This window comes from Anarrhichthys ocellatus, unplaced genomic scaffold, assembly GCF_004355925.1.
Source record: "Anarrhichthys ocellatus isolate YVR2014 unplaced genomic scaffold, GSC_Weel_1.0 scaffold26, whole genome shotgun sequence".
Classification (NCBI taxonomy): domain Eukaryota; kingdom Metazoa; phylum Chordata; class Actinopteri; order Perciformes; family Anarhichadidae; genus Anarrhichthys; species Anarrhichthys ocellatus.
The window spans coordinates 1,959,669-1,983,118 of NW_022280056.1; the positions used below are offsets into that span (position 1 = coordinate 1,959,669).

The following is a 23,450-nucleotide window of genomic DNA, read 5'->3' on the forward strand; positions in this document are numbered from 1 at the left end:
CCCCCCCCCCCCCCCCCCCCCCCCCACACACACACACACACTTCAAATCAGTGAAAAGAGCAAGCAGAAAAAATAAATAACCATGAGAAGAAATAAGTACTGTTTTTACAGTAGCCCAGAATGGACAAACTCAAGATTGGCTGTAGCCAGAGTGTTTTGGTTTCTAACGTTACCTGAATGCCACTGTTGTTCTCTGACATCCTTGTGAAACTGCAATAAAGTGAGCCTCGGTGTCTCACTTCCATTTCTCTTAAAATAGTGTCATAATGGTAAAAATTGCCTCTGAGGGAGGTGAACGGCGCTGACACGGTTTTGCTATCTGCAAGCTCACATTACCGCAGTCTTGGAAAGGTAGAAGTGAGCAAAGGGGTATTTGCAATCTGCAACCCCACCTAACCCGATGCCACCAAATCCGACACGCTGTCCCTTTAAGGCAGGGGTCTCAAACTCATTTTCACTCTGGGGCCACATCAGCATCAGGGTCGCCCTCAAAGGGCCGGTTGTAAATGTAAGACTGTAAATGTAACTTCTCCTAACATATTGGTAAATAACTGTCTCTGCATTTGATTATTGTTTATTCAAGTGTTAAAATATTGTACATGCAGTTATATAAATATAAAAATATATTTAAGCACATTTCTGTTATTATAACTTAAATCCTTTTAATTTAGGGTTAAGAAACCCACATTACTCCATCAAACTTTTAAAGAAAATAGCAAATACAAATATCAAACAAGTTATTACAATAACTTTGTTCAATGCTTAACATCCTTTCAAGGGTGCGTTTGCACAATCCCACATGAAGTATTTCATGTGTTGTAAAGCCACGTTTAAAGTAGTCTTCAATGTACTCGCAATACATTTCCATGTCAAATACATAACCAGCTAAAGAGCTGCTTCTATGACTGTGTGTTTAAGTATCTCATAATTATGACTTTCTATCTCAGAATTATGACTATGGGATATTTTTATTATCAAGTCTAACTTTTAATCATTTTTTTATTTAATTATTTTTTTTTTTTTTTTTTGCTGGTGGATTCGCGGGCCACATAAAATGACGTGGCGGGCCGGATTGAGTGTCAAGGGGACAGACAGGTCCAATGTATAAAGTAGAGAAACATATTGTGTCTACTGCTGAGTCTACTATGAATACTACGCAGTAGTCATATGGTTTCCGGAAATGAGGACACATCATACAAGACATTATTCATGTGAAATCACAATTGAACCTTCAGTAGGTCTATTTATATTACATGAATACATCCAGTGGATAGCTTCAAGGCAAGGAAAGATCCTTCCACTACTCTCAGGCTGAAAGGTCAGATTCAGGTTGAGAAAAACAAACCAAACCAAACTCTCCACCATTACTCCAGCCTGATCTGATCACTGGGAATGGCAGCGTACTCTGTATTTGTTTTCCTCCTGCAAAGCTGCACCTTAACCGTAACAAAACAATGCCTCCCACTCCATAACAGACCCTCTAAGACCCTCTGCTCTGGCCTGTAGGCTTGTTTTTTTTTCCATGTGTGCCAAACATGTATGCATCCACTTGTTGAGAGCCGAGTGAAGAATGAGTCATTTGACCGACCGCTCTTTTCTTTTCTTTTTCTCCTCCACCTCTCAGTAAACCAATGTCTTTGTTCTTTGTACTGCTGTAATCACAAACATGTCACTCAGAGTGTAATAATGGGATTATTCATTGCAAACTGACCACAGTATCTCTCACTTCAAATGTCCTGGCTGACTGTTGTTGATGAATAGCCGCTTACACCCTGGATTGATATTTGAAAGCGGACTCAGAGTAACACCTGAATACAAATGCCTTTCGTTATCCTCCCTATTGTCTGCCTGCACTCTCAGTTAAGGCGCTGGTTTACTGGGAAAATGCCAGCATTTTCAGAAAACGCTTGTCCATAAAATGACTCCAGCTTTCATCTATAATCACCGCTTTTATAAAATGTATACGATATATAATATCTATCTTCTGCAAAGGGCAAAGACTCCTGATTGACAGTGACCAAACAACCCACCAACTACCGTCAGATTGTGATTCATATAGAATCGATTGGTGCACAGCAGTAAGTGACATCACCTTTGTCCAACTGCGCCCCCCCCCCCCCCCCCCCCCCCCCCCCCCACACACACACACACACACACACACACTTCAAATCAATGAAAAGAGCAAGCAGAAAAAAATAAATAAGCATCATGAGAATAAAGAAGTTCTAACTTTGACAGACAACCTCAAAGACTCCTGCACGTCCCACCAGAGAGATTACTCTCTGTCTCAATATTGACAGAAAACAAAATGACACGTTTCTACTGTATGAATCACACCTCAATATTATCACGTGATTTTTTTAAGGAGTTAATCAGTGGATCACAGAAGTCTGCCCACATCACTGGCACCGTCTCCAGACTGTGCTCTCCAAGGACTCAAGAGCTTATTATGAGCCGACTCTTTTAGAATAATTGATTGTATTTGACATGACATGTAGGAAGCTCGGATTGATACTCCGCAGCAGAGCCCTGATCAATCCAAATGAGAGACTGGGGGAGCTTTTATTTCTCTGCCAGAGTTTATTAGAAGCAACTCTGTTTCTCTGGAGAAACTCTCGGACCCATTGGTGTCCGGGAATATAAATTAGCGTGATCCCTCACCTCATCATGCCTGGAAATATTCCCCGTACACTTGTTTGACAGAACATAATGAAACATTGAGTTGAATGCCGGGCCATGTTCCACCTACCTTCGCGGTAGGTGTTAAGGCATGAAAGATGTGCTGTGATTTGGTATACTGCACGTCCTGGATGATGAATCAACCTTTGGAGATGACTGCGCATCCTTCAGATCTGAATTTCCTGTGGAATGGGTGTGAAATGGATTTCCTCCCTAAGTTAAACTGCACAACCCCAATACAACTGGAGTGATGTAGTTTAAAAGGTGGATTTTCTGTTTTTAGCATGCATTTCTTTACATTCAATTTATCTAGTTGCAAGGGATTTTCTTTTTATGAATTCCAGAACTGTAATGTTGTGAGACTTCGTTCAGCCGTTTTCCAAGGAAATGTAACGACTAAACCTGTTCAGAGACATATCAAAGAGTCCGTCTGTATGCATCTACCATATCTCTCAAAGCAACAAAGGTAATTCCTTTGTATGCCTCTCACTGTAGAGACCATTAAAAGTTGCTCTAAGTGTGAGAGGCCTTTATCTTTCCCCTTCTGTTTTCAAATGTAAATAAAACCTTGCACATGAGTAGAAAAGCAAGAAAGTAAATGCTGGGGTGGTGTGTGTGCTCAGTCTGAAGCAGTAAACAGCAGATGGTTCGCAGGGCCTCTTTAGCGCTATGGATTTAATTTACCTACCCACCTGAATGACCTGTGTCGAGCTGCGCAGCTGATATGGAGAAGAAAAAAAAAAAAGAAAGAAGCGTCAACAGTTTGCTCTTGTTTACTCCGGTTCCACAAGACTGCAAGGCCAGAGGAGTCGTTTGCACGGAGAAATTAGCTTGTTTATCAGCATTTTGATTTCCGTCCCGCTTCGTTGTCCCACTGACATTTTGAGACGTACATGATCCATGACTGATTCCCAATCAAAATGTATTTGGCTTGTGCAGTTTTCATTGTGGCATAATTAAATGGGTGATGATTAGCTGTCGAGCACATGTGGATGATAGCTTGTTTTGTTTACGCCTTCGAAAAGGTAACCTTGAACATTGCACATCTGTCCTGTCGGTTGGACCTGCTCCAAAGATGCACATCACATAACCAGTAAGACGCCGCAGCTCAGGTCCATACACTAGGATATCGGCTGTTTCAAGGTGATTTGCTGTGGTGTATTTCTTTATTAGCATAAATGGTTGAGTTTGCACCCTCGGACCACCTACTGTACTTCAGAGTTGAGTTAAACTGCAGACAGAGCTTAAGTCCTTGAAAGGTTACAAAAATCTTTAGCCATTCATTAGTGTAAGGGAGGAAGTGTGGAAAGTGATGAAAACTAATACTCTTTCTAGTCACTATGCTATCAGTTGATATGTTTAATATCCCATTACAGGCCCAGAAGTAACCACAGTTCTATGCTGTCAAGAGACAAACACAATCCAGAGGGAAATTACCCATCAGGAAGGCAATACTGTTACTGAGATGCAATTACCAGGCCACTTGTGAGACTTTCAGCCCAGTATCCATGTGTGTGTGTGTGTGTGTGTGTGTGTGTGTGTGTGGTCGATATGTGCAGAACAGCTCTTATGTTTTGCAGAGTAAATTGGATTCTTTGCTGGAGAACAGTTAATTTAGAATATGTCCAAGATGCAAATGATTGATGTGACTATATCGTTACAACTGTAGGTTTATAGTGCAGGGTAGCCTTGTGGGGGAAAAGAAATATTACATCGAGAAAGAAATAGCTTTCATCCCAGAGTTATGGAATTGTGGAAACATTTTTTTCGGACCCAACTCTGCTACTCTCCAGATGGAATAATTAGGATTTTTGAGTTGGCTGTTCACACATTAATTTCAAAGCTAACATTACTTACATTGGGGGAAAACTGTATTCATGCTGTGATTTAGTGTAACTTCATCATATTGTGGATCTTCTGTGCTCATATTTGTTAATAGTGAAAAATACAGCGTGTCTTACAGAGGATTTAATGTACCAATTTAGCGCTGAATCGCATAGCCTGAAAACAAAGACAACAGCACAGATTGGAATGAACATCAGTGTAAACATTTGATAAGGATTGGCTGAAGGCGAATGCTATGCTTTATTATTGATACAAAAATAGAAAGTGTGCAGAAACAAGACTGGCTCTTGTGCGTATTGTATACTCGGCATCGTATCCTTCAACTCATCCTCACAAACCCAGTTAAACGTAATATTTGTGGCGATTGGCAAATGGCTTCACATGGAGATGAATTTCTCAAGTCGGGGACATTTCTATTGTACTACAAATTATCACCTTGATTCTGATAATGAATCACTGCTGCCTTCAATGAACAGCCCCGAACCTTAAACGCAGCACAGAGAGGAGAAGCGGAGCCTTCACCCATTGCAGGGGAAGTGCATGTGCATACGAAACTGCCTTTTCAGAGCGTGAGGCGTGCATGCATAATAAATGTATGACAAAACAATACCCCAGGCACCCGATTATTAATGATATGCAGTGAACTCATTATTAAAGTTCCAAAACAGCTCCTGGAGTAACACAGATGGAGTCAATTAAGCAATGAGCATACTTGCTTGCCTGCCATTTCATCTTCTTTCTTTTATCTCTTGCTTATTACTCCGTGGATGTAATTAGCTGTATGTTTCTCCTCACAACATAACATCCAGTGTTAATAACAGTTATTTTCACCTTTGATTTCAGATAATGTACTGCTTAATAAATGTACCAAATTAGCTCGAGCTGTGTCCTTGGGTATTTAATTTGCACTGCAAGAGGTGTTGAGGAATATACAGTGCTAAGCTGACTTCTCTCTCTCTCTCTTCCCCCGTTTGTGCTCCCAGAGACCTGATGCCTCAAACGCTGGAAGGGCAGATCACCATGGAGAAAACGCCCAGCTACTTTGTGACTAACCATGCCCCGAAGCGCATCCACTCCATGGCACGGGACATCAAGCTTATTATAGTGGTGCGTAATCCTGTCACTAGAGCCATTTCAGACTACACACAGACTTTATCCAAGAAGCCCGAGATCCCCACCTTTGAGGTTCTGGCTTTTAAGAACCGGACGCTGGGTCTTATAGACGCCTCATGGAGTGCGTTGCGTATTGGAATATACGCGCTCCACTTGGAGAGCTGGATGCAGTATTTCCCTCTCTCCCAAATGCACTTTGTCAGCGGCGAGAGGCTCATTGTGGATCCCGCGGGCGAGATGGCCAAAGTGCAGGACTTCTTGGGGCTCAAACGGATCGTCACAGACAAACACTTTTACTTCAATAAAACGAAAGGATTTCCGTGTCTGAAGAAGCCGGAGGACAGCAGCACTCCCAGATGCCTCGGCAAGTCTAAAGGGAGAACTCACCCGAAAATCGACCCAGACGTGATTCGGAGGCTTCACAAGTTCTACAAACCCTTTAACATGATGTTCTACCAAATGACCGGCCAGAACTTTGAATGGGAGCTGGAGGAGGACAGTGAATCTCGTAGCTCTCAGGACTAGCGGACTGCGGCATTGGCACGGCGCAGCCACACCACCAGCCTTCTTCAATAAAACTACTATTGTCTCGCTTCGTCTTCAGAGAGAGTGCTCGAGCACGCCAATCAATCATGGCCGTCTTTGCAGTGTCTGTATCCATTAGCAAGAGTTTACCGACATGCTTTTTCTCTCCCTTCAATACTAATGTTGTTGATGATGGCAAATCATTATTGTAAATACTGAACATAAAATATATTTATATTTGTGAAAAGGAGATGATTTATTCCTTTTGTTTTTAAAGCATAGAGCTGATATAAAAAATCATGTTGACTATGGCAATGCATGCGATAAGTTAAGTGTCCTTACCTCATGAGCCCTAAGGCTAAACTCTGTCTGTTTCTTATCCCCTTACTTTCCTGCAGTTGCCCTCACGCCCACTCACCAGCGTTACAAAAGGATACTCTGTTTCAATGGCTAAGGCCATAACTTGCTCTGTTTTATGTCTTCTCACATTGTCCTGCTGCTTTAGAAGAGAGAGAAAAGAGAAGAAATGATAGAAATGGAGTACAATAATCCTTTGACATGTGCTCATCTTTTCAGTTGTCCGTATTCTGAGTGGAGACAATCCTGCTTTTGTCAGTCTAAGTTTACCAAAGTGTTAATTTACTCAGTGTTCTGGTTGCTCTGCACATATTCAATGAGAGAGCTGCTACCATCATTCAATAATTGGATTGTTTCACTGCATAGTTGAACATTAGCATACTGATGGCCATGCACTCCGACGTGGTGCAGTATCGGTGATTTTGGCATAATTTGACCAATAAATCCATGTACTACAAATGTCAAGGGTTGGCTGTGGATCAAAGTATTCTGCATCTTGACAAAAACAATTCTCCAGTCGCCAAAAACACACCCAAAATATCAATCAGTACTCGGCTGTTTGCCTTGCGAGTCTCCTGTTGTCGCAGTAACACATGTCAAAGGGGACTGAGCGGAAGTTTGTTAACAAACATCTGCTGCGACGCGCTCTTCTGTCGTTAGAGATTAATGGCGTGTTAAATAAACCGCTGCCGCTGGAACAAAGTCAATGTCAGAGAATTTGCTTGTCAAGGAAAGGCTACATACATGCCCAGGTAAATTACCAAGCCATTACTGTATGTACTTAACTTGAATGAGATGATGTGTGGCAGGGAAATGTGCTGTCATCAGAGGTTGACTTGTGAACAGCAGGACTAATTGAGCAGATGCTTGTGTCGAAAATAACAGGGTTTTGCTGTGAAATACTCTTTTACTCATGCAATGAAATAACACTGACCCATCATATTTCTTCATTCTTTTTTTTAAATTTGCATATCTTGCAGTGTGTCTGTCTGTTGTCTCTGGACTTTTCATCAATCGAGACAATCAATACAGCCAATGAGTCAATAAATATAGTCTGCTACACATCACTGGTTGCTCCAGCTATGATGCATTGCTCTGTTAATCCTCCCTGTTCTCTGGCCATGGATGGCTGGATTGGTTCACTCTCCGCAGACCTCTCTGTCACCCTGGGGAGGCCGGCACCAGTAGCTACTTACACAGAGCAATTGATTCAATCAAAGTAAGCACTATACTGCCCTTTGTAGCGCCAAGCTTGAACACTTACCTCAGACTCTCACTATCCCAGAGTCACAACTTCCACTTTGAGGCTTTTCTTTTGCAGCCATCCTTTGGTGTTTTCTGAAAATCTCTGTCTTTCTGCACTTTTACCTCCTCTCTCTTTCTCGCTCCACACGATCCATCCTCTGAGCTGCTATGGCATGGCGGGAAGCCATTTCCCCAAACAGTGCAGCATTCTGACATAATCGGTACTGAAACAAGCTAATCGTATCATTGAAAAACCCACTATTTAAGTGCTTGTCCACAAAACACGTATCTGGAGTGCCTACTAGGAACACTGCAAAATAAGAACAACCAATCAGTTTTTTGCAGGCTAGATTAGAAAATGTGATTCAACCATTGACAACTTAAAATATGGATTTAAGCTCCGTGACATCACCCATAGCTTTCTGAAGAGCATCTGTGAAGCTCAAAGTGGGTTGCCATCTTGGCAGTGACGGCACAGTCCGACTACATGCTAATCCCAAAATGGGCTTAGAGGCGTATCATTGTTGGAGCTGAGGCGGTCCATGCTGACGTAACTGATCGGAATGCTAGTGGCCATGCCCTCAATTGTGCGTAGTTAAGGCTCCGACAATAACTTAAACATATACAACAGTGGTAATGAACTTTGGCTATAGAGACCAAGTATTTCAGACAGAAGGTGAATACAGGTATATTCCCGCAGACAGTTTGATAAGAATGTTTTTTTATTTAAAGCTGGTAATGTCATTATAGAAACACAAAACACGGTTTCCCCGAGCTTTAGAAAATGTTTAATCCACCTTTCAAACAAGACAGTACCTCCCACTCAGTGTAGAGATTCTCAAAGAAATCCACAGAAGACACCCTACAGTCTTAACAGGACAGATGAGGAATCCATTTTCCCTTCTATGAATGTGCCCTCCTGCTGTCATTTGTATTTCCAGGATCACACGCATGAGGGAATTCCTCTCCGAAGTTAAAACTTGGATCCAACCGCTCATTAACAGACACTCTCTCACTCTCTCACACCTCTTTCTTGCTTTAGGTACAGGAGAAGAACTGCGATACATCCTACGAGAGTTGCGACGCATGAAAGGAATGTTAAGCTGTCCTTCATGTGTTCCTCCCAGTGGGGGTCACGCTGCGCTATTCGGTTCAAAAACATCAAGTAAAGAAGACTAGTTGGGCGAGCATCGCTTGCTCATTAAGCCGTCTCTGCTCAAGTGCCATCATCTCAAAACAAAACTACAAATTCATATTTGTCAGTCATTACTGACAATTTGGCAAAGAGCTGCGGCAGTAATTCATGGCTTAAAAAGACAACCTCTATGCACCTTTAAAATGATTTGCAGTTGCAGCGTGTGTGTTTATTTTGGGATGAAAGGCTGTAATCTGTGTCTGAGAGATGCTTTAAAGTGTTCACTTTCCTGTTTTATGATCTATAATTATATAGCACTGGAGGGAATAAAGAGAGTACAAACATAAGCTCAGTTTGAACCAACCCAGTGTGAATAGTTTGGCTGTTAAACATGAATATTTGCAGAAGCAGTTGCAACAGACTAGAAACTGCTGGTGCGCTTGGCAGGAACACATAAGACTGGCAGGGACCAAGTGAAAGTGGACCGGTATAGATACTGAGCGTCTAATGAGAGAATGAGCTGCAGGTGAGGAGATGGGCGGACCAGGTGAGGAGAGTGAGTGGAATGCATGGCCTGAGAAAGTGACAGGACCTGAAACACCAGCAGAGTTAGTGAAGAAGCTGAACGAGATCGGAACGAACTTAGAGTCCCAATGAAGTAAAAATAATTAAGTGTTAAGGTAACTGATTTGGCAAATATATGGTTAAAAACTTTCCGCTCTGAATTAGCCTCTAATATCCCTCATTTAATACCCACCGTCATCCAAAATCCTAAAAGACAGTAGCATGTTGTGCTGTATAAGCAAAGGTTTGAAATTCAGTTACATCAACAACAAAAAAAGCCAAACAATGCGACGTGTTTCTGTTCTTCATTTACATATAGTCAAGGTTTTCCCACAGCTGTGAATCATTCCAAAACAAATAACCACAAAATGAAATAAGCCGAAAACGAGGTGCAACTGTACACTCTCCCACCTCGCTCGTCTTTCTCCTCCGTAATGAAGTCATTCATTTATCCATACCGCAATTGTATCTGCATGGAAATGTTCCCAAGGTGGCTCGCTCATTTCATTTAGCTGCTACCCAAGCACCAGCATCTTATTGATCACCAAATGAAAGATTAAGCACAATCCCTGCCTTGCTCTCTGCAGCCATATTTTTCTCTATTTTTCACCAGATTTGTGTCTCCAGGTGTATGGAGGGGTGAAGGGTGGACAGAGAATGAGGACAATGCATCCACTGGTTGCCAAGGACAAGCCTGTACATTGGTGACTGAACATATTGAGATTCACACCCCAAACATCATCATCTATCTCCTCTGTATCTTCTGCAAGATTCCTCATTTCCCTACTGCTACATATCTATTTCAGTGTTGCCCTGCTTTGCGGAGTATACATTATACTACACCCAATTTTGGAGCTGAAACTGGGAGTGAAGTTGCTGCAATAACCGTTATAAAGTCCATAACAACAGGACTGAAATTGTCTTCAATCACACTCGGTTCCTTTATCTGCAAATCAACAGTTCCTGCCATTTCAACGGACCAGAGTCGGAACCAGAAGTCATTATTTCATCTGCTGCTGCTTCCTGAATCAGGAACGTCAAATCTGGAATCAAAAGCTATTCTCTCCTCAGTGCTGTTGGTGTTATTCTCCATCCCCACTGCCACGCCATACACTCTTATTACTACCTCGTCTCCACTACGACCTGCATGAGGTCTGTTCAGCGGGGGACTGCCTACTGGTTGGAGTCCAGTGACCTCCCAGACTCTGTTAACAAATTAGCAGATCTGGGTTCCCCCTTATACCGATGATACTCCCGACGTGACCTCAGAGAAATACAGAAATTACATGTGTGTTCAATTGCTTGCCGCCACTACTGAAACAATATAACGTTCTTCTTCTGTAGTTTCCACGGACCGCTCAGACACTGTATGGTGACTGATCGTTGCAACTGTTAAAAATGAAGAGAAAGTGTTCAAAATGACTAACGTTGATTGTCTCGCTGAACCGACGTTGTCGGTGTTCGGGCCCTAAATACCACGCACCTAATCACCAATTAAACACTAATCACTGAAAGATAAACCTGTTGATAATGTAGACCAATAAATGAGCCGTACATAATTAACGTATGTTCAATGAAATCTGCAGAAAATCGCATTGACTCCTCGAAGTGTGCTATGATAATGTGCAGTAATCCAGTTGCAACTGAATATTATTAACCCAGTAGAACCCACCAATCCTCCTTGATTAATACTCATAACAACAAGAACAACAACATCTCTCTCTCTCTCTCACGCACAGAAAGAGAGAGAGAGAGAAGCTGATTATACTGCGTTGAGTTCACTTTAAGAACATTCTCATGCATGGCATGATTCTCAGCACCATGCGTCAAATAGTACAGCTTGGTCAACGTTCCTAAGCTTCAAACTGTGTCGCTCTACCTGCACCTCTAGCATCAGTTTTGCACGTATCAGGGACGGCGGGTCAAAATGCTGTTTGTTTCCCGCATAGTGTCTTTTTGAATTAAACTTCCGTCCTCACAGGAAGTTCGGTGTAGGCCACTTAGTCAGCTTTAGGAAAGAGCGTGGTATATAGACGTGTGACTAGCGAGTGAAAAAGGAGCCGTGTGACTAAAGTGACAACATTTGAACGTTTACCTATAGTTTAACACGGGACACAAACAGTTGTCTGATGGACAAAGGTCCTGTGTTTGTTTGACTCGTCCACCACTCGTCTGTGTGGACTATCAGCTGCTCTGAGTGTGCGATTGTGTCTTAAACACACTCTAAACGGTGCCTCATTCTGCTGCTATCAGATGCGTTGGGAGTGAGAACGAGATGGCATGTTGGGTTGCATTTCGGCATTGTTTCACCATGATGTCATCGTGACTTAAGAAGTAAAGAGATAAATGTGAATAAATGTAATAACTACGATACTGAACCATTGTTTCCTGCACCAAATTTCTCATTACTTTTAAAATAAAATGAGTGGTGCAATGGCCTAAATACATATATGTATGAAATCCATAATTATATTGAGTATGTTTATGATTTTTTCAGTTATCTGCCACTTCATTTAAATGTATGATACTAATACAGTATTACATATTCTCCATGACCAGAGGGGGACATGTATGTATTTATATAATTAATAGTTGGAAGCAAGTTACAGTTTCACATTTTCCAGACTACATGATGTTAAGGGGACATATGATGAAAAACTCACTTTTCAGTGCTTGTGCACATACATGTGGGTTTCTGGAGTGCCTTCCAACCCACACACTAAAGACAACATGATATGTCACCTTTAATAATTAGATAACCAGTTCTTTAGGTGCTTTACTTACCAAAAGCACATGTTTGACACTCATGATGAAGAATAAAAATACAGAGAACAAATGAGACGAGGAGCACTGCAGAGAAACAAACATGTAAATATTTTGTGAAGCGAGGTTCTTGTACTGAAATGATTTGCCCATTGTCTCTCCGGGGAGAATAAAACAGTTCAGTTTCTTATCCTCTGTAAAAATCTTAGAGCGTGATACCTTCAGATGTAGCTGCATGTGACATGCAAAACATGCAAAACAACAGGTGCAACTAAACAGGTAAAACAGCCAAAAGACGTTTCATTTGATTCCCCCCAGGACTCTGTAGGGAGAAATGAAACATCTCCCCTCGGTACCATAATCTGCTCCTCACGGGGTCCACAGTGTCCTGCAAATGTTTGATCCTCCTTGAAGCCACACCTGGTCTGCATCTTCTGTACTTGGCACCAAGTGGGGCACAATAACTATCAAGGAGGATCAGAAGGAGGATCAGAAACCTAGAGGACAGCAGCCCTCGAGGAGCAGGATCTGGCTGCAGGCCAAAACAGGGGCTTGTCATGAAGCCCAGCGCTCCACGGGCAGAGATGCTCTTCTTAAGGGTTCCTCTGTCACCTTGAATTAAATACCTTACAACAGAATAGAAAGCAGTTTTTCAAAGTCTTGAGAAAATAGAATTCAGGGACAAAGACCCTTGTGAAGAGAGTTTAGTGTGTGCTGCCTGTTTATTTCACCTTTGAGCCCTTTTTGGACAGGATTTCATCCACAAATGAGGTATTATTTGCACAGACCGTGGGACCTCTAGTACTTTGTAATAATTGGGGAGGTCGTCTGTGATCTAAATCCCGTGCGTTTCTGGCATGTAATATCTCAAGAAATGATTCCACCACAGATTACCTATATTTTGCCTTAAACAGAGGGCGTGTGATAATATTGGTCCTGTGCAAATCATCAACTCGAACCGTGAGGTCGTTTTCCTCAAATTTGTTTTGCAAGGTTTTTAGTTTTCTCCCTTTCATTTTAATTCTGATAATAGTGAGCCCTCAGCAGGCAGTATCAGTCTGCCTGAAGCAACTCTTCACAGCTGGATGAAGTCAGATTCTTATCCAGAAGCCAAGCCTCTGTGTTAATAAACCTACTCTGAAGTCTCTGCTCATTGGCTGAAGGACAGCGATGTATTCATGAGCTCTGGTGTTGGAAAATCCAAGCCAGAGGACAAACAAGCAACCGTCAGTGTCATGAAACAGTGAAGTTCGAAGCTACTGCGCGTGTGTTTAAAAGGACCTTACAATCAGCATTAACAGTGTTATGTATGTGTTCATAAACAGAATGTGATTATCGGTGGAATCGATGCTAAACAGTTAGGATCAGTGGGGCTGCTTGGATGATTATTGAAATCACTGCCGGGTGAAAACATCAACAGCCTCTGAAGAAAAAGAACTGGGGCATTCTCTCCAAGCAATCAGCAGACATTTGCTGAATACTGGAAAACATTTGCATAACTGGAGTCATTCAGAGTTGTGAAAAGAAACAAAATCCTCAAATGAACCAGACGTAATATTAGTGTTGTGTGTTTGGCAAAACAGCAGAAACTATTTCTTCATTACAGTTTTAAATCATGTGTGTCAAGCAGACATTTTCACTGTTTTTATAGGGAACAAAAGTATGAAAAGCAATTTCTAGACAGATAGAAAACAAACACAAATGAAGAACAGTGTCAGAAACTTTTTTACCGTTTCCAACTTTTAAAACCAGAGCCTCATTTTCAACCTTCGTCCCATTTTGACACATCATCTGTTCTTTCTTTAAAAGCTGTTTATTATGATCACTCACCACTTTATACTCCTCTCTGTCTGCTCTCCAGCCACAGAGTGTCTGCACCGTGTCCCATCATTCACATAAATACACACTAAAGCAGCAGATGCAGCATCGTTACACTACAGTGTACACCAAACTGCATGACAAGTGTTGCGCGTGTAACTGTACAAAGAGTTAAAAAAAAGTGTAAAACAATAGCTGTGGCCAAAGTGTTATAATAAGTTAAACGAGCAAAACGTTCCTGTGACAAGGCTTAGTTTGTTTAGTTCGGTATCTCATTTGCATATTTTAACATACAATTTAGAAAAATAAAGCACTACCATTTTATTTCCCAACATGATGGTCTAAATTGTATTGGCCTAAAAGTAATCTAATTGAATGTAAACTTCCCAGGGTTGTTAAAAAAATTCCAAATTAGGATGTTCATGGATAGAGCAAGGTACCAAGCTGCGTCTTTTGCTAACATTTCGTTTATGTTTATAATGGTGTGGAAAGCTCCCTCCAGCTTCAGGGTGGTACTAATACGGACTTTCAGTTCTGTTACAGATTCAGTTTGACTGGTTAACTTTGAAGTGCTGCTCAAATGAAGAATTGAAAGATGAATCAACCCATCTCTGGAGTTTTCTCTAAGCACTGTCTGACTCCCTGCCAATTAATAACCCAGCACAATTTTCTGCAGAGACATATTTCTTGTGTATGAATCACTCCTGAAATTACTGTGGGGACCTGCTAATAGTTTAGCTCTTCCAGGCTGCAAAAACATGCGCTGCAAGAAAAACCTGGTCTCTTCAGCACAACTAACCCGAGAACCTTTGCACTGTCGGGAGAAATAGACATTTCTTTTCAAAGTTGTGAAATTTAGACCAATAGGCAGGACATACTTAGTTAATTAAATACCCTCAAGTATAAAAAACAACACATTCAATTAAATCAAGCTTTAACTCGTATGAAGGAGGTTTCATTCCGACCCCAACAGGTCACTCATCGACCAGTCAGGAGAGCTCAGCGCAGGCCATCTGGTCAAGGGCTTCTCCAGCAGATGCATCACTCTTCAAGTCAACACCGCGACGTCCCAGAAAGTCCTGTTTTGAAAGAAGACTAATTTCATTACCAATCCATGCAGGTAATGATCTCATTAATTCACCGTTGATTCATTTTCAGCTGAGTGGATATTAACCTTTTGCCAGTAATCATTAATTTTGCGTGGGAGAGGTGTGGTGTGTTGTGATTGGAGCTACATAAACAAAACAATTAATAGGTTCCCGACGTTAGAGGTCGTTCATGATGTCCAGCTGACTTCTTACACTCAAATGATCGATTTATTGACCCCCCCCCACCACCAACAACACTGCTCTCAGCTCACACAGAGTATGTGGTGTCCCAGAAGTGACAAGGGGGGATTATTTGTGTTGTTTTGTGCGTTCATGCATGTATTTTGAGGACAATTATCATGCTCTGAATCCTCATAACTTTGCAGCAGGCAGTCAGCGATTGCCGTACAGCACCTGGCCACCGCTTCACAGTGTGCCTCAGACTAAACGCACTGACACTAAGGGCATTATTTATCATTTGAACATTTTAATTGACTGTTTTAGTCTTCTGAAATTTGTGTATAAAGAATCTGTTTACAGTATGTGGACATTGTTTTACAAACCAATCTGGAGCCTCAGGACACATCAGTTTTAATAGTGATATATCACCACATGAACTCCTTATTTCTAATTAGACTTATTTTAAGGACCAATCCTTCGAACTTATCTACCCCCTGAAAACATCCTAGTTATCTTCTTTATACTGAAACTTTGATAAAAGATGTTTTAAATGTGAGTGAGGATTTTCAGAGTCCTAACTTATCAATCACAAACTCTTCCCTCAGAAGTTACCACTCGCTCCCTTTTACCATTTTTGCAGAAATCCAACAAAGAATCGCTGAGTTCTGTAGAACTGTGCAGTACCATTACCGCCGCTGGCTTTCACTACAACAGTATAAGTATACTGCAGGTATGGTAAAGGAATAGAAATTACAGTTGCCAGTCACTAGTTTGTTTCTGTGAAAACTCAATTCACTCTATAAAGAACCCATATATTCTTGTAACCCAACCTGCATGTTTTTGCTTGCACTACTCCTCACATGAGCCTCACTTCGGTTGATGGGCTTCCACACAAGAATATCACACCCATTCATTTTTACTGACTGCTCTGAAAGGCACCTTGTAGTCCAGTAAATCCTCCACCGAGCAGGGAGATTTACAGAAACAAGACAACTGGAAAAACGATGCATAGAGTGTCTGTGCTCAGAATGGTGAGATGGTGCAGTCGAGTTAAGAAAGGGTTGATGAATGCAACATGCTGATTGTATGTGGAGGAAAGAAATTCTCCATTGCAAATGTTGAATGAACAGCAAAGGACGCAACAAGAAGAAGAATCATTCACGTCATCGTGGAGCATTAAATGCTTCAAACTGTGCAAAGGGATGAAAAATACTTTGGGCCCTATCTGACAGCCGGCGCATAGCACAACGCCCAGCACCCATGTAGCACACGTATAGCTACTGTCAATGGTGCAGCATTGTCCTGTTATTTAAAGGCTGCATTGTTCAGATGCGACTAAACAGACGGGTTCACTGCCGGAATTTTCAAAAATAAAAACTCCTCATTTCCTGCTTTCACCATAAAATGGTGAATAAAAATTCACCATTTTATGGTGGAAATGTTTTTATTCAGTTTCAGGAAATTTCCACGGGAAAGTCTGCGACTGCTGTTTTTACGCCTCTGCGCTCAGCATCTCCACTCCTGGCCCCTCGTTGTGTGCAAGTGGGGACGTATGGTGCTTCAAAGATGTGCGGGCCCTCTCCCCTTAATAGCTGCATTTTGAGGCTGACGTCTCAGCGCATTACACAGCCTCTCTGGTAGAACCTGATGCAATAATCCTGTGCGTAATGCAGCCTCTGGATTCAGCACTCTTCGTCAATGGACAGCGACAAATAGTAAACAGAGTTGCCCTCCTCATCAGTAAACAGAGAATGAAACTTATCAATATACTCAAATTCCAGGTCTGTACCGAATAGTTAGAAGAAATTTCAATATTTGGTATTTCTGCACAGTTGCAGATAAAGATTAGGCTACGCTAATGTTATTATACTATTTGTGGAATTCCAGTAGTTACTGTGTCGGATTGTTTCCGGCTCGTGTGATCCAAACATTCCTGTCAAGTTGGGAGCGTCGTAAACTCTAAAAGCCATGTGATCATCAAGTGATGTAATCATTTCTAAGATTTACAACTTTGTTCAGTTCTAAGATTGTATTCTGCTTCAATACATATTTGTTGGTGCAGAAAACCTCTCGCTTCTCCAATTTGCTGAATCCGGCATTGAATTAGCATAGCCACTTGGCTTTAAAGGGCATGGGAGATGACACTACGATTGGTTACATTGATGTTAGGCCCAAAACGCACCTATGATTAATTAAGAGACCAGATACAGCCGCTTTTCCCCTTGTGTCTTACTTTTTAGTGTCAGCAGTTTGGAGCATGTGGGCTGACACACAGCACCTTTAAAGGACTCACAGGACAGTGTGTGGGTGGAGGAGGAATACTGTACTTTGCGCAGGTAGAAGAAAGAATTAAGTGTGTTACTTTACAGCGAGACTAAACGGAGGCAGAAACTTTCACACTTCACAGAGTCAGTGCCCAGTGGCCCAGTGGCCCACTGTCTGGCACCAATGAGAACATTTTGTGTGGGGAAAAGTGTCGAAAGTGTGTGCATTTATTGTCCAAGTTAATTTTTTCGAATTACAAAATGTAGGCTTTAATCCTGAATAGCTTCTTCAACTGTGCAGACCGAATTGTATTCATTATCACTAACGCATGCTTTAAGGCCAAGCATCGTGCAGGCTGACAGGGCATTATGTTTTATTCTTGACAAGATTTGGATTTTTATAAACATCAACTACAATAAGGTCATAATTTACAAGAGAATTTTGGATTTGATGTAATGGTGCGGCCATAACAAATATTAATCAAATATGTGGTTCAGTTTCATTGTCAGAAACAGGTCACATGATCACACCTGAGACCCCCCCTCAGACGCCGTCACAACTAAGCTTTCTTTGACTTCAGCTATGAGTCTCAGTTTAATAATGCTGCCTCTGACCTACAAAAGTAAATGAGACTGCAGGTCCACCAGAAACTCCTTCAGCTCGGACTCCAGCGGGGCCTCCAGCAGCGTCTCATCCTCTATTCCTGGAGCAGAGCTTTGCCTCGCTGCTCTGCCGGTCCCCGCTGGGAGCCAACACTAACACCAGGCTGCTGGAGGAAAGGGAGTCACAGAAGACCCCGAACCAGGACTCGGCGGCATTGACTCTCACACTTTGCTACAATAAAATGAGAAGTTTCAACTGGAATCTGGCTCCCATAAATACCACAATGCCCTCACCCGAGAGCATCTTAAAGTAGTAGGTAGCTGCCAAAATTGATCTCACTTCATCAAAGATTCTTAGGGCTTGCAGCTGGAACTGGCTGACCCAAACATGAAAGTACAAGTAACACACAATTAAAAATATTTTCTGTCAATAAAAAACACTAAACATGCACAGATGCATTCATCTGCACTTTAATTTGTGTCTGGATGATTTGTTCTGTTGGCATTTACCTGTTTTATTCATGAGTATTCTCTATCAGGTCTAGAAACATTACTTTTATCCCTTACTTCATTTATTTGTGTTCACACGTTGACTGACTTAATCGTGAAATGCACCTTTAATAAAAAAAAATTTGAGATGCTGCAAACAATTATCCTGATTTAATCTTTTTGCCGGTTTTCTTCTCTGGACTGAGTCTGTTGCAACCATTGCATCCTGATGCTGACAGTGCATAAATGATGCAGAACTCAAAGTCATGGCAGGTTTTCGCCTCAAGCAATCCAACTCCTGAACAAAACAGTGCGGACCAATGCTAAAGTGAAAACTATGGTAATATGTTGCAGCACAGATGTTCACAGTGACGATGAGACGGAATACACAGTCAAAACAAAGAAAGAAAAAAACATGGAATATAAAGTACAAATATTGAGCAGTTGTGTGTGTGTGTGTGTGTGTGTGTGTGTGTGTGTGTGTGTGTGTGTGTGTGTGTGTGTGTGTGTGTGTGTGTGTGTGTTTCTTTTGGGAATAAGGATTGAGCAGGTTTAGTGTAATGAACCTTCTTAGGATTACACTGCTGTATGCCTGCTGTCCAAGCTGTCAATCAACGAGCGATATGTTAATGTCTTATAAAGAATAAGACCGTCTCCCGTACGCTGGAAACGCCAATTTGTGTATTTTACAGCAGAAATCAGCTCTCAAAGACTTGGTTTGTAATAAAAAAAGAAGAAGTGGATTCATATTACCAAAGGTGCACACAGATTCTGCTAACATACTGCTTCTACTTTTTCTTGAGAACAGAAATGGCACAAAGCCTTAAACAAAGAAGAGCAACTGAGAAACTTGTGGGGTTTAAAAGGGAAATCCCTTTGAACAAAAGACCTTAAATTGTAGGAAAGTAACCTTCGTTCCTGAAAATTGTTTGGACTCTTTACCTTCATTTGAATAGGGGAACGAAAGGCGTATCATTTAATTGAATAGGAAATTGACAGCATATGAAATCACAGCAGATAGTAAGATGAGGGACGCTGTGCAGAAGAGAAAAAATAACTGAATCCCACGAAGGTTTAATGGAAAGACGGAGCAGGTGGGAATTCATTGTGGAGGAATGAAGTCTTTATGATCCATAGCTGGTAGAACACACTACATGTGTTCCAGAAATATGAGGGCAACTGGCCAGCGTGTTTTCACACTAGCAGTGCTGTATGTGCACCTCCCAATTATGATTTCGATGGATAGCTTTCAGTGTCTGAGTCACCGATCTGGAAGAAAGAAGACATTTTCTTTGTGTAGGCTAGCAGGCTCAAGATTGAGAGCATAAACACTCATTGTTGTTTCGGCGATATGCAAACAAGACACACAGAAAGGAGAATCTGCCCCTACATTGAGACAAAATTCACTTTGAGGAAGTCCGCCTGCAGTGGACCAAATATAGCTCACCACTATGAGCGAGTGTCCAATGGCATTTACGTTGTTGTGACTTGAATCAAACGGAGGCCTGAGGCCATGCACAGAGAAACTAAAATATTTTGAAAACCTTTTCAGCTCCTGAAAAATACAGGACATTTCAACAGCACACCCTCAAATTGGGTTCATTTTCTGACCTATTTTTTTTTTTAAGAGCAAAACTTAGTGGCTGCAAAGACAATAGTATTCTGTGTGTCCCATCATGTGTGCATGCACGACTAAATCAATCCTAAAATGCATTAATGGCACATTTATGCATGTATTCAGTGTGTATGACTTTATTAATAATTAATAATTATAATAAAAGCTCCCCATGTCGTGATACAGAAATTAACAGCTAGTTTCTATGTGGCACCACAGCTAAACAAGCACACCCCGCCAGGAATGACACCGGGCCGGCATGCAGCCTTTCACCTTTCTATTTTAACACTGACATCCAGGCAGCAGCGGATTCTAATTTTAAAAGTGTTTGACTTGGCTAAGAGTCAAACCGCATGAATCCTCCTTCAGACATCCACTTCCTGCTGTTCAGTCCGACAACATTTTTTGTCCAAGTCATCAGTTAATATTATATGTCAACAGCTGCTCATGCAGAAATGATCTCACGTTAACCTCTTAGCGTGTATAAACGGTTCACACCGAAGATGCCCTCTCATACAACGTTCACCTCAGAATACGTCAGGTTGATGAGGAGGAGGAGGAGGAGGAGACCGCTTCTTTAATCTGCATCCCTTCATCACAGCAGGAAACACGTCACTTCTCATTAAGATTAACCAGAGAAAGAAAGATTGTATGAGGGTAAAATCAGCAGAAGAAGAAGTCATTAGATGTGTGAGCAGCCACATTAGAAGAAATGGTCTGTTCACAGACTGTCCTCCAACAAAACGTCCTTAAATGTCCAAAACCATTAACTTTTCCAAAACCTAGACCGGTAGTTTTGTTGTTAACCACGTGTTTACAACTGCAGCCGTTTTTAAAACCAGCGCCTGTTGCAGGAATTCTCCAACAGTTATGTTGTTTTGGGAGTCAAAACTAACAATACACCTTATATACCTTGTGTATATATTTAAAAATATGCTTTGTTGTCGGCCAGCAATGGCTTGGCATCCACGATTAATAATTCAGAGAATACATTGATGTATTTCAACTCTTTCTAACGTTGTCATATTTGAATATTTTTAGTATTTACAGTTTTTTTTTTTTTTTTACATACATTAATTGTTTGTGTTGCTGTTTTTCAAACTCTCTCGCCTCAAACTGCCACTTGAGAGATCAATCAAATCGAATTTAATTCGAAGAAAAATGTCAGCGCATGTTAATGTCTGTAATGTACAATAGAAAGACTGAGCAGTGATAACAACTGTATATTCTTTGGGAAATCAACGATGTTACGATGGACTTTTCATTTGAATTTCTCTTTCACTCTGAATGAAAAATGCCACACTCTACAGATAGGCTGAGGGATTGATTAGAAAAGATCATATTGTGTTCAGTAATCACATTATAATGTAAATGTATTTGCCAAAGATGCGTCTTTGAGATCATTTCTTCCTGTTTGAGCACAACATTCCTGTGTCTCTGGTGAACACACTGATGTTACCAGTAATTCAGTCCCGGGGATTAAATCGAATGTTTGGGAAGGCTATACCCAAACAGTCCGTCTGCTGTTTATGAGGCTTAGAGATGCAAGTGAGCAGCTTTTGAAGACTCGGAGAATCGCTCTGTGCATAACAAGAATATGTTTGTACTGTTGCTGTTACAGAATAACATTTGATTGTTGAGGCAGAGGTTGTATCTGCCTAACAAGTAAAGGTTATACTGAGCGACAGAGGATAACTCATCCGATCTCATCCGAGAAGCGTTCGCTCTCTGAAAATCAACTCTCGTTGGCTGCTTGTGCTGTCGTTGACAAGGTCAAAAGGAGACGGCAGAGGAGTCTTAATTAAAAGTCGCCGGTGATGCGACCCAAATTCAGCCTGTCCGGTCATTTCTTTGCTGACAAAGAATCATTACATTAGATGTCAGAGAGGATCAATATTCTGACAAGATGAGCTACCCTCGCTCCCATCTCGCTCTCCAAACCTGTGCATTGACTGCAAACCTTAAGCAACAAGAAGGATGAGGTCAAAGATTTGTTCAAATCAGCACCTCCATGACTGCAGCTTAGACAAGGGGAATCACTCTTCGTTTGTTGAGGCAGACTGTCGCAGCGAGGCATCATTAAATTCCTTCTCACTGATTGTGCATAATTCATATTCAGCCATTGAAATATAAATGTTGCTGTATTGCAGAAACTCTGCTAGACCAAGGCACAAGACGAGGGCCAGAATCAAACCCCACGTGGGACTTCAGGTTGAAGGAAAAACGTACGGGCGAGGGCTCCTCGGACAGCTCCGGATCGCCTGCAGCAAAATCTATTTTGAATGTTACCTGGGGAACACATAAACAAATGCCACCACTTAATTGGCTCTTATGTGAAGAAACAAAAGTATCATCAACATTCTGATTTGCAAAATATCTTTAGTAAGTGATAACACCATGGAGCACACAGATACTGCAGTATCTCCTGCAAAATGCATTGAAGGGAGAAATGTTTTGTATTCATTGTCTCATTGCTGCAACACTGTAGTTCGTTAATCGTGAAAGAGGTTCATGCTTCTGACCTCAGAAACGAAATGCTAACATCTAAAAGAAGAGACACACTGATCACATTTTCTCTTTGGTGTAAGAATGATGCATTCACCCTGTAGGAGACACATATTGAAGCTCTAGACACATGTAACACATTGTACCAATCCTGCTGCCATTCATTCTGCAAAGAATACAAATGTTCTTATTATTTATTTACCTGCAAGGTTGAAGGTAAAGGGACAAATCATGTCAGTGATGAATGAACTAGTATTAAAGCTGCTCTAAACAATAGTTGTATGTTAACAATCATATCCCCCTTTTCTGTTTTGCATAAATGGAAATTGTGATACCGGGATTGGGTTACTGACTATATTTTAAACAGGTAATTACTAATTGTATCAGACTACATAACCACCCACAACACTGGTGCTCAGCACCGTACTGCACACAGACAGAGTTCGCGACTGGCTGGTGAACCTAGTGGAGCATTTGGCAGAGCCAGATATTTCCCTCAGGAGTTTGAGAAAAGATAAAGACAGAGCTAAAAGGAGAATGAATATTGTCTTACATTCATCCGGTGGACACAAACATGACTCCAAATGTATGTTGTTCTGTGTCTGCTGCATGTGTAAAAAAAAAAGGCAACTGATTGGGATTTATAAACGGCTAATGTGACA

The 23,450-nt window shown here is 41.4% G+C and overlaps 1 protein-coding gene across 1 annotated transcript in view; it reads left to right on the forward strand.

The window, feature by feature from the left end:
• The window catches only part of hs3st4 (heparan sulfate (glucosamine) 3-O-sulfotransferase 4), an 83,066-nt gene extending 71,586 nt beyond the window's left edge, over positions 1–11,480 (forward strand). The window contains exon 2 of the mRNA XM_031861959.1: positions 5,508–11,480. Coding sequence (XP_031717819.1) covers positions 5,508–6,162 — 655 coding nt within the window. The 3' untranslated portion in view covers positions 6,163–11,480. The remainder of the gene's footprint in view (positions 1–5,507) is intronic.
• Positions 11,481–23,450: the final 11,970 nt, after the last annotated feature.